An 11,713-nucleotide genomic window follows, 5' to 3' on the forward strand; every position below is an offset into this window, starting at 1 on the left:
CTAATATGTCAAAGTTGCTATTATGGTGTGTATAAATTTAACTTTTCTCCGAAGACAGCAACCAAAAATAAAATTATTTTTTTTATTATTTTACTTTATTTACTTTTAAGTTCTGCTTTCAAACAATCACGTTAGCAACCGTTCACCTATTTTCCGGGTTTGCTCACGTGATCTTTTGCAGCCAGCGGATTGGCCAACAACTTGTAAGTGTGCGCGCGCGCGGCTTCGTGAACGTACTCAGTTGATTGGAACAGGTGCGCTTGTTAAAGGAAAAGTTTGGACGGAAAACCTGTATTAGTTGGTTCCATTTTTCACAGCAGTTTTATTTTTTTATCATTATAAATAAGTCTTTTTATCTTAATGAATGTACACACACAATATAAGCCATCATATCCATTTACAACACCCCTAAACGCTGCTGATTGGAAAGATAATGACTTCATCCAAAAAGTAAGTCAAACGTTTTTGGTTATCTTTTTGGTTTGGTAGTTTCTACTAGGTAGAAACAGGACTATTGTAACTCCCCCAACACTAATGTATTTGTACACGACTAGTCGGACAAATCAAACATAGGACATGCACCTTCTAGTGATGCAAAACTGCACTTGACAAATGTGGGTTGTTATTAGTAGTACTAGTAAAGCACGAGATGTTAGTATTTTGTCATACTCGTGTTCAGAAATGTTACACAAAAATGAAAAAAAAACAAAAAAAAAACGTTACTGATAGTGTTGCTCATGCACTTATCTGTCTTACTAATGAGAACCACGTTTAATGCATGAATCTTACGTGAGCTAACAAAAATATGGAATAAATTCTTTATAGATAACTGTTAGAGCATTTATAGGATACCCTTTTTGTTATCCACGCTAAGGTTTAGTATGCCAAAGTTGCCCACCAGCTTATGGTACTAATACACACAACGAGCAAACATTCTTTGACCAGTTTTATTTGGAACAAACTGAGTACAAGTTACAACAAAAAGGAGCTGCAGTGCCAAAGTGTCAACACTAGGATTCTTTCTGCTGGCATTTTTGGACAAACTCACCGTTAAAATAAAAATACCAAAAATAGTTTAGGGTGAGAACTGAGAACAAACATACAACTGATAACAAGTCAACAGGACACCAATAAAGATTTAAAAAATAAAAATAAAAAATAAAAAAGTGGATTTTTTTTTGCATATAAACTTGTCAAATTCCCCTTAAAACTGTAATCGAGATAATTTAATGTCACTTTTGAAAATGAACCTTTTTGCAGTCGTCTCATCTGAGGCTAAATGTCTTAAATATCTCGTAAGTGCCAAATAAACAAACAGCCACCCTCATTTAACAGCTAATTTAATAATGTCACTGGCTGGTTTCAATCCCCACCCCTAATTGTCACTTTTTAAAATCAGATTGCAATCCCCATTTCACCTGAAGACAAATTCCCCTAAATTTAGTTAGTTATTAAAATGTGCTACTTTATAGATAATTTTCTTTTGAAGCTTCATATTTTTTTTTTTAAACCCTATGAAGGCTGAAATAAGATTTTAACACTAAGTAGATTAATTTTTAACTTCGTCTGGGCTTGTTCTATTTTTATTTTTTAACTTTTTCAAACTTGTTTATAGACTACACTTATTGGTTTTTTTTTTTTGGGGGGGGGGGGGGGTTTAACTGCGTTTTCACTTTTTTTTTTTTTTTTTTTTTTTTTTTTTACTCCGTTTTTAGCTTGACTCTTGACAGGAGTAGGAAAAAAAAAATGTTTTTTTTTTTTTCCCCACTATAAAGTGTCATTAAACAACATTGATAAGAATGTACTTTTCCCTTTTCAAAGTATTTTTAATTTAAAGCCTGCCTTGGATATAGCTTTAAATAATAAATGTATTGAAAATAAACTGCGTTCTCATATAGAATCTTCCATCTATAAAGTCTCTCTTGTACAAAATTAAATATGTAACCTCTGAAAAAAATACTTTATCTTCCTGCATGCATGGGAGACTCATTAAAAACAAAAACAAAGAGGTACAGTCAAGCCGGCGTTGGTGAGTGGGGTCCGTCCGTCTTGTCCGCATCTGTTCAGTTCAGTCATCGTCGCTGTCGCTGCCCGACTCGCTGAGCTGAAGATCACTTCCTGTTTCCATCGTCACAAGGCGGGGAAAAAAAATACTTTTAAAAGACAAAATATGCATGGATACAAATATTTAAATGATAACTTTTTTTACCAAGTTTTTTTTCCCTCCTTATTAAATAGTTTTATAATACCGCTCGGGTGACTCACTGAGCGTGTTGATGAGCTGGTGGTTGGTGGCCGGCTGCCGCTCGGCGGCGCCCCCGTTGGCGAGGGCGTGGCGGCCGGGCGGCGAAGACGGGACGGGGCCCGGCGGTGGGCGGTTGCCGTCGCGCTCGCCGCCGCCGCCGCCTCCGCCGTCGTCGCTGCTGTCGCCCGCGCTGGGCGACGCGCTGGCCGAGCCGGACGAGCTGCTGCCGCTGCTGCTCATCTGCTCGATCACGTCCACTTCGGCTCGCAGCTCTGCAGGAAACAAGAGAAAAATGGACTCTGCACTTTTTGAAACGTAATAAACAAGGCCTCTATTGGTTATTTTTCGAGGTGTTAAAGGGACGCTTGATTCGTTGAGCTATTTTCAGTAGTGAAAAGTTAATATTTTGTCCAGAATTAATTTGATAACCATCATTTTTCATGTCCAATTAATACCTTTTAAAAAGTAATTTTTGCACTTGTTGTCGACTGATGATGACATCACCTGTGCTGAGGGTAGTAGGTAACAACCATTCATTGCTCAGTTTACTGAGCAAACCCAGAAAACAGGTGAGCCATGATTGGCCGTTTCCTACTTCCTTAGCACAGGTGATGTCATCAGTCGACAGCAAGTACAAAAATTACTTTTTAAAGGTATTAATTGCACATGAAAAATAATGAAGCTACCACATTAATTACAGACAAAAATATAAACTTTTTACTGCTGAAAATTGTTAAATGAGTCAAGTATCCCTTTAAGGTCATGTGTTTTGTTTTTTTCCCAAAAAATTAATTCAAGGAAAGTCATTTTAAGGAAAAAGTCATTTCGTTTATACTAAAAAATAAATAAATAATAATAATAATAATAATAATAATAATAATTCAAAGAAAGTGTATTTTGCAAGTAAAAATGCCTTAATTTTAGTATTGTCTAATTTTTTAGCATTGTTTAGGCTTCATTGCTTCCAGTAGTGTGAGAAGGGTATTTATCTCTATCTATCTATCTATTTATTTATTTAATCCAATCAGATTCCAGCCTATACAATGTTGCCATGTCAACCAAATCTGCCCTCGTCCAACCTCTCTGGGATAATGTATTTCATTCAAATTTTGTATTTTTTTTTTTGTATGTTTTATCTTTGTATGTTTTTTTTTTGTCATGTTATTAGAAAAATATTCATGTTACGTCATTAATAAATTAATAATAATAATTTAATAATAATAATAAAATAATAAATTAATTAATTTTAACCGCTCAACTGGCGACTTAAATCTGACCCAAGTCATGTGACTGGAGCCCTACCTCTCTTGATGTCATCCAGCTGCGGCTCTGGCGAGGGGTCGTCCTTGGAGGGCGACGGCGACGTCTTGGCGGCGACCCCCGGCTTAGTGGGGGCCCGGAACTGAGGCCCCCCTTGGGTGGTCCGCACCGCCTGCTGCTCGATGCGAGCTTGGATCTTGCTGCTGCCCTCAGCCCTGCGCAAACACGTCATCGACGTTACCTGACATCTTGGCTGGACAACCATCATTATTATTTTTTTTTTAAATCTCCATTTTTCCTGCTCAGGTGAAGCAATAACTTGACCTTGGTGCCATCTTGTGGTATGTTAGGCTTAATTCAGCAATCAATCAGACGGCAGCCCCACTCACCTGGTTTTCTTGACCTGGATGCTGCTGCTGAGTTTCTCCAGGACGAATCCGCCCGTGTCGTGATTGATGATGAGCACGCAGTCCTTCTGATACTGTCGCTTGTTGCCTTTAAACACCGTCATTGGTGGTGTGGAGCCCTGCCAGTGATGACGACACTAAAAGTCTCACCATACTTTTCCAACTACTGCAAAGCACACGGGTGTGTGGAATTGTACCGGAATGTGAGGCAGTGTGATGGTGACTTCGTCTCCTTTGCCCACATGCAGTTCCCCTTCGCAGCTGGTGTCGATGGACGCCGGTTTGAAATCATCTTTTCAAACAAAAAGAATTTCAAATGACTAATTCATTGACAGAATAGTCAGATCTGCTGTTTTTATAGCAGTGGCTTGAACTGAACAAAATGTTGCCAGAGTTCTCTTTTACCAATATTTGTATTTTGTCTTTCAATATTTTTCTCTTTTTTTATTTGCCTATTTTCACCAATGTTTATACTGTATATATTTTTTACACAAAAAGTAAACAAATAGCTATCTAAAAATATAAGTACCACTCTTTCCAGTCAACAATTATGATTATGTTCTCATCATCTTAATGGATGCAATGCAATAACTAAACATGTAAGACATATAATGTTTGTGTGGTGGCTGTTGACTCACATCTGATTGTATGAAAGGAGGACTTGGGCCTTTTCTCGAAGCTTTCCCCGAGCTTCAAAACATGTTCTTCTTTGTCCAGCAACGGGTTCGTACTTCCGTTCATCTTCACAATTTCTGGTGGTCAGAGGGGCCGAACGTTCAAACGCTCATCAGAAATTCCATACATAAAAACGAAAAAAATGCTTGTAAAATAAGCGAACTTTTCCAAACATTAAGTCAGCTGCGGTAACGTTAGCCGCGAGGCTAACTGTTAGCAAAACATCCCATACGTCACTAATTACGACACTTCCGCCTCTCGTACGGAAATGTAATTGTACATATTTTGATTTGTAATATTCGAATTATTTTATTTAATATGTATTCTTGTGTAATGTTCGTGTTTTGCCCAATAGTTTGATCCAATGCTTCCACCCTCGTCAAACGTATAGTTTTTCATTTTGTGACAAACTTTGTCTTTTTTATCTCGCATGTGATTAGTTTTTATGCTTAATATATATATATATATATATATATATATATATATATATATTTATTTATTTATTTATTTTTTACTGCTTACGTTGTACGATTTTTGGCCACTAGGGGTCACCGATGCACTATTTTTAACATGTAGAGTTCTTTGCTGGATATTTAGGTTGATTTCTCAACTTTTTTTCTTTTTTCTTTTTATCTTCAAAAAGTTAATACTCACAAAATTATCCGACCATATATTTTTGTCCTCGACTTAATGATCTTTACAGACAAAACAGCTGGTGGTAGATGCAAATGTGCATTTAAAACAAGACGATAATTCATCGTGATTAAAGCGCTTGACGAGTGATGTGACGTTCACATCAGATACTCTTTTTCCCTTTATTGCAAAATATGCTAAATAAAATAAGATCGTATAATACAAATATGTGTAGTACCTAGAGAGAACAATTAGTCAAGGTAAAGCTGAAATGCAGAGCAAATGAAAAAAGGAGGGGAGAAATAGCAAAACACGGACACCACCTGTTCAAAATGTTTTTACACAATGAATTCTCTACTATCGCGTGAGTTTCTACACGGACATTTTTGGGAGGGAGGGTGATCGACGATTTGTGACTTCCGGAACTAGTTTCAACACGGATCATTTAACCAGCGTGGAGCTGGGTACAAAAAAACAACTTAAAAAATGTTTTGACTTGAATATTTGCATCGTTTCTGATCTCCGCGGATCAGTTGACTAGAAATGAAATATGCGCTGTCTGCAGTATAGCATACAGTCAACGGGGAAGGTCTTAATGCAGCATGGCCGCGCTGAAGAATGAAACTTTGCTCCTGAATGAAAGCGTCACACTTTGTGATAAAAACGACGGCAGCGGAGTGAAAGATGAAGTCAGCGAACAAGTCGTGAGCCAGGAGGAAAAGGCTGTCGGAGAGCAGAATTTGGTTTCCGCCTTCAAGCAGATGAAGCTGGAGAAAGAAGCGCAGAAGAACTGGGACTTGTTCTACAAAAGGAACACCACCAATTTCTTCAAGGACAGACACTGGACCAGCAGAGAGTTCGACGAGCTCAAAATGTGCAGACAGGTGCGTTAAAGTAAGAAAAAAAAAGCCTCTAATAAAAGGTTTGAAGATTTTATTTTATATATTTATTTATCAAATGGGTTAGTCATTGACAGTTTGCCAATTAATGCTAAAGTAGCAACTGTTGAATGTTAAAATATATTAAAATGCTGCTATACCATGATGTCCGACAGCTTCTAAAACAATATAAATGAAACAAAGTGTAAATGAGGTTTTTTTTGTTTGTTTTTAGTCTGATTCGCAGAGGTTTGTCCTGCTGGAGGCAGGATGCGGCGTTGGGAATTGCATCTTCCCTCTGCTGGAGGAAGAGTGCAATATTTTTGTCTACGCCTGCGACTTCTCACCCAGAGCTGTTGATTTTGTCAAAGTAAGGCCGTGCCACATGCTTTATCTATATAAAAAGTCATGTCACTTTTTGTTTTTGTGTTTTTCAAGCCTGAAGGTTTTGTATTTTATCTAGGTCTAATTTGGCAACAATCACAAAAATATTGCGCTGTCAACGGGTGTATAGACTTATGTCCACTGTATATGTTCCTAATGAAGATCAGGAATGACTTGTTTGCGCCAACAGAAGAATCCTCTGTGCCACCCCGAGCGCTGCGCCGTCTTCCAGTGCGACCTCACGCGCGACGACCTGAGGGACAACGTTCCCGAGGGGAGCGTGGACGCCGCCACGCTCATCTTTGTGCTGTCCGCCATCCATCCTGACAAGATGGCGTTGGCTGTGCGCAACATCCACAGGGTATGACGAGTACTATTGTGGCTGCGGCCATTTTGAATACAGCGAACCAGTTTATCGCAAGGAACGTGCTCCAAACTCACGGGTCTTCAAATATTTTTATCCCTCCCACATACAGTATACACGTTTCAAAAAACGTATAATAATCCACTATGTAATTGCTATGTGAACCGCGATGTAGCTGAATTTCACTGTACTTAACGAGCAAAGCGTCACTTTTTATTTCCCAAGGTGCTGAAAACCGGCGGCGCCGTTCTCTTCCGAGACTACGGCGTGCACGATCACGCCATGCGCAGGTTCAAAGCCAGCAGCAAGCTGGCAGACAACTTCTACGTGCGACAGGATGGAACTAGATCCTACTTCTTCTCCAAAGGTGCGTACCTGTTCACGTCCTCACGGTTGAATGCTGACCGAGCAGTATTCAGACATGGGAGTTTCTTGAACGGCTGCTCGATTAACTCTTTGACTGCCGGGCGTTATAAAAACAAAACAAAAAAATCCACAGTGCCAGCTGCTTTTGAGCATTTTAACTCATCTTTCAAGGCAAAAAGAATATTGTTTGCCTTTACTACATATACAATGTGGCTACGAAATGAAAGATCGCATTCCATTCATTGGAATTTTACTAATCATCATGAAACGTCTTTGGCAGTCAAAGAGTTTTAATCAATATGAGACACATTTAAAATAATAAAAAAAAAAGGCAAATAATAAATGCAAAAATATTCCAATTCAAATACAGCGGCAAAAAAAATAAAATACTCAGCGATATAACTACAAAACAATTTTTTAAAGAATTAATTAAAAATCTAATGTATCCCGAATATTAAAAATTAAGATCAAAATATCAGACCTGTATCTAAAAAGAAAACTAGCAGAAGAAGAAATGTTAAAAAAAATGGGGTGGGGGATTAACACTAGGAGAAAAAAATACAGCTAAAAAAAAATCCCCAAATATTGGGGAAAAGTATGGAAATATTGAAAAAAAAAAAGTTTTTTTTTTTTTAATGGAAAAAATACAAAAAAAAAAATTAGGATGAAATTATAAAAATACTAGAATGAAAAGGTAAAATCACACAAAATGTTAAAGATAATATAATGGCAAAATATGTCCGTCACCTTTCACAGTTCCACAGCCCCATGACATGCATGTGACGTCAGATTCATCAGCATCTTCTATAGTTGGCATCTTAGTTTTCTACAGTGGATATGCCAACAATCGCTGCTTTATAAATTTCTCAAATGCCTCAACCCAGCATGCACTGCGTTGGTGTGTTTCCAGACTTCCTGGCGACGCTGTTCTCGGAGGCGGGCTTCCGCTGCGTCGCCAACGAGTACGTCCAGAGGGAGACAGTCAACAAAAAAGAGGGACTTTGCGTTCCGAGAGTTTTCTTACAGAGCAAGTTCATCAAAATCTAATTATGACGCTGAATATATATTTATATTGTCAAATTAACTTGTAATGTGTTTGTTTTTGTCAATTTTTCATTTCATTTTGGAACATATCCATCAGTTGTCCGTTTTTTTGTTTGTTTTGTTTTTTAAATAATTGTAGTTGATTTGTAAACCACAATGGAAGTTAATGGACCTTTAACCATTATTATTTAAAAATGTTTATCAGATTAATCCCTAAATGTTACTTAATGTATTTCAGGCCATGAGCCCATGTAAAAATGACATTAATTCACTTCATATAAATAAATGTGAATATAAAGAAATGGTTCTGTTTGTGTTGACTGACAAGTTCCCGTGGGTCATTCTAGGGAAGCTGACAGGAAGTGAAAGCTAGCAGAAAGGTCATGTGACCGGTCCTGCCTGAAGCTTTTACTTTGCGGTTATATAACTTCCTCAAAACATCTGAAAAAGCAAGTGCAGGTTTGAGCATTTAGCTGACTCGAGTAACATTGTCATGTGTTCAATCACAATCTCACTTGAAGTGAGTACACTCCTCACATTTTTAAAATAAAACATGCCTATGCAGCCATCTAAGGTACATTGTACATCTTCCTGTCCCTCTATCTGTACTAGTAGTCGATATAGGTCTATACTACTCTTTTATCCTACTCTGTAATCCACGCAGAAATGACTGTTCCAAGTTCAGCAGCTTGAAATTTTTGTCTTGAACTTGTTGATGACCAATATTAAGGCCACGTAACATGATGGCACAAAAAAGTATGGCGTGACGAGCGAGCAAATGCGGCTCAACAAGCTATTAACAGTTTACTCAACATGTCATTTTTTTTTTTTCTTTTATGCCCGGGTAGTCTTCACCCTGTCACAACATTGGAACCAAACGAGGTGGAGACGCTTCCCGTCTCCTTTCCTGTGGTGAGTCGTGTGTTACCACAAGCACACATCCTGTTATTCCCCGCACGCCGGACAGCACCCAAGGTGTTGAGGTTTTTCCCCCACTTATGTAGTGCATCATGTAAGAGCCCCAAGAAGAAATTGAGAAATTGTCTTTCATGAGGTCAGTAGAGCGTGAAGGATCCAAGCCAGTCAGATGGATTAACATCGATATGGAGAAATAAGAGCAGATCTGATGCTATGATTAGCGTGTAGACTTCAAAGTTCTCTGAATAAACACCCAAATCTTAAGGTTGATCTTCTGCAGTGGTGGGAAGTAACAAAGTATTAACACTTTACTTGATATTTATTTGCAAGAATAGTGCTGTATGTGTACAGTTGTGCTCATAAGTTATTGGTAAACTTATGATCACACTAGACATTTTGACAGCTGTTGTCACGATTGGGGTGGTGGTTGTACCCAAATACAGGGAAGCAGGGCAAGGGGGCAGAGGTGAAGCCAAAAAGGGATTTAATAGAACAAACAAGGAGGCAAACGAGGTACTAGTCAGAAACAACAAACTCAGGAAAGGCAAACTTGGCAAAAGGCAAAATGAATTGACAACAGGCAGCGGGGAGACAAGAAACTAAATACACACACACTAATTGACACAATTAGACAGTTGGGCAAGACGCGAGAGGCAGATGATGCTGATTGGTTGACACATGAGGAAGGGCAGGCAAACACAGGTGGACAAGGCTTGACAAAACTAGGGGGGGAAACAAGGACAACAACGCAAAATGCAGGTCATGACTGAAAAGAAACATGAGGATAATGACAAAACACAAACTAAACCTGAACCATAACAAAATTAAGACAAAAAGAAAAACTAACTAAAACCCAACCCAAACCATGACAGCTGTAGACTCATTTGGTCCTAAAAGAAGGCAAAACAACTTAACGGAGTTACCAATAATTAAATATCAGGGAGCGCGGCGGGTGTGCGTCACTCGTGGTCAATATAAAACTCATTAGCTAAAGGATCACAAAGCAGGCGATTGTTGGCAATTACAGATGAAACAACAGAGAAACAATGTTTTATTAAATAGGCTAAATCTAACTAGAAGCACAATAAGTGTCACTGTCAATCAAATTAATCCTATAAGGTTTTTTCTGTGCATGAGTTGACTAGTTCGACAACTCATAACTACTTGAGGGCATTGTAGTGCTACTATAGTGCATGACACATGCTTGTTAGTTTACTAAAAGGTTTAGTTGCAAGCTAGTTAGCTGAAGGGGACACTTGTAGTGGAAAAACGTTGCTAATAAAGAGCCATTCTACTAGTGTACACTGGCCATTCTACGAGTGCGCTGAATTGAGGATAACACGTACTAGTACATGGACCTTCAACTGGATATGTGTGTCTGTTTGCATTCCTACACACGCATAACCTCATTTCAACATTTTGCGAACACCAAAGCAACTCTGTCCACCCGGCAGACAATTGGATCAAGCTCTAACGAGCAGTAATGGCTGCCAATGGAGCTATATGGAAGTGATGCTAATGCCGCTAACTGAGTTCCGCAGAAAGTGCAGCTGCGCAATGACAAAGCGTCTTCAGTTTTCATTTCTAAGAACAAGAAGCCTGTGCAGAGGACATGCATGCAGTATTGTACAGTATGCTTTGTGTGTGTGAGATGGCACATTTTGGCCAAGTCCAAACAACAGCAACAGTCACACTGTGCTCCTGATAGGAAGTCATTATCTGTTTGTGGGTGAAGAAGTGATCACATTACAAGGTTCAAGAACAGAAAGAGAGAAAAAAAACGTCACCATTTAAATGGCTTGAGAAGAGTATACAGAGGCAGCATTCCACACCAGCTTGAAAAACAAAGAAATATGAATATCAGCTCATTTGAAGCCTTTTTTTTTTTTTTTTGCATTGTTACCATTTATTTATCTTACATGTTGCCACTTTGAACCTGCTTATTTAACATTTGTTACTATACACTTTTACACGTGCAAACCACAGTACTAGTAATTAACATGTTAAATGTATATATTGAGCTAAAGCATATTTTATTGATTTTATTTTCTACGGTGCGTACACACCTTGGTTGTTAAAATGTTCAATAAATAAAACTAGTTCACTTTAGTTCAACTGCATGATGGGTTTTTGTTTTATAAATTCCGTCATTAAAAAAAAAAAAAATCAGAAAACGGGGGGTGGGGGGAGGGGGGATTCCCCATAAAACACAAAAAGTACTCCGGGAATGTGAATAAGTATTCCCTAAAAAAACGAAAATTAACGATTTCATAAAACAGAAAAAAATACTTTGGAAAATAAAAAAAAAACAAAAAAAGTCCAACACACAATAACGAAAAAAGGTCCCCTCCCCCTTAATGGGATACACTAAGGTATTTATTAATTACAAAAAAAAAAATGTTAAATGTATAATGTGCACTGTCCATTTAAGACGCTAATCAACATAATACAGGGCTGTATGCAAATGAGGAGGCGTTACCGGAATTTGTCATCAGGTTGACAGACAGCAATAATGAGCTGTCAAATCAAGAGAGGAGCG

At 38.2% G+C, this 11,713-nt stretch overlaps 2 protein-coding genes across 4 annotated transcripts; one reads left to right on the forward strand and one right to left on the reverse strand.

Moving 5' to 3' along the window:
- The first annotated feature begins 217 nt into the window (after window positions 1–217).
- On the forward strand, window positions 218–8,558 carry mettl6 (methyltransferase 6, methylcytidine). Of its 2 annotated transcripts, XM_077526635.1 has the most exons (6): window positions 218–450; window positions 5,786–6,104; window positions 6,334–6,468; window positions 6,673–6,843; window positions 7,072–7,213; window positions 8,123–8,558. In XM_077526635.1, the coding sequence occupies exons 2-6, from the start codon at window positions 5,823–5,825 to the stop codon at window positions 8,257–8,259; spliced, it is 867 nt and encodes a 288-aa protein (XP_077382761.1). In that variant the 5' UTR covers window positions 218–450; window positions 5,786–5,822; the 3' UTR covers window positions 8,260–8,558. The 2 variants fall into 2 exon arrangements, with proteins under 2 accessions (XP_077382761.1, XP_077382760.1); XM_077526634.1 differs by lacking the exon at window positions 218–450 and having other exon boundaries at window positions 5,437–6,104.
- On the reverse strand, window positions 1,689–5,577 carry eaf1 (ELL associated factor 1). Of its 2 annotated transcripts, none has more exons than XM_077526636.1 (7): window positions 5,459–5,577; window positions 4,551–4,664; window positions 4,110–4,204; window positions 3,895–4,031; window positions 3,548–3,720; window positions 2,266–2,517; window positions 1,689–2,118 (listed from the first exon to the last, which is right to left on the reverse strand). In XM_077526636.1, the coding sequence occupies exons 2-7, from the start codon at window positions 4,651–4,653 to the stop codon at window positions 2,069–2,071; spliced, it is 810 nt and encodes a 269-aa protein (XP_077382762.1). In that variant the 5' UTR covers window positions 4,654–4,664; window positions 5,459–5,577; the 3' UTR covers window positions 1,689–2,068. The 2 variants fall into 2 exon arrangements, with proteins under 2 accessions (XP_077382762.1, XP_077382763.1); XM_077526637.1 differs by lacking the exon at window positions 5,459–5,577 and adding an exon at window positions 5,242–5,260.
- Window positions 8,559–11,713: the final 3,155 nt, after the last annotated feature.

The sequence above is a fragment of the Festucalex cinctus genome, chromosome 7, assembly GCF_051991245.1.
Source record: "Festucalex cinctus isolate MCC-2025b chromosome 7, RoL_Fcin_1.0, whole genome shotgun sequence".
Lineage (NCBI taxonomy): Eukaryota > Metazoa > Chordata > Actinopteri > Syngnathiformes > Syngnathidae > Festucalex > Festucalex cinctus.

Coding starts and splice junctions, on each gene's coding strand:
- eaf1 (XM_077526636.1), bottom strand. CDS start 4,653: ATGAACGGAAGTACGAACCCGTTGCTGGACAAAGAAGAACATGTTTTG. Junction 4,205..4,550: donor CTCCTTTCATACAATCAGAT/GTGAGTCAACAG, acceptor TTGTTTGAAAAG/ATGATTTCAAACCGGCGTCC. Junction 2,518..3,547: donor GCTGGATGACATCAAGAGAG/GTAGGGCTCCAG, acceptor TGTTTCCTGCAG/AGCTGCGAGCCGAAGTGGAC.
- mettl6 (XM_077526635.1), top strand. CDS start 5,823: ATGGCCGCGCTGAAGAATGAAACTTTGCTCCTGAATGAAAGCGTCACA. Junction 6,105..6,333: donor AGCTCAAAATGTGCAGACAG/GTGCGTTAAAGT, acceptor GTTTGTTTTTAG/TCTGATTCGCAGAGGTTTGT. Junction 6,844..7,071: donor CTGTGCGCAACATCCACAGG/GTATGACGAGTA, acceptor TTATTTCCCAAG/GTGCTGAAAACCGGCGGCGC.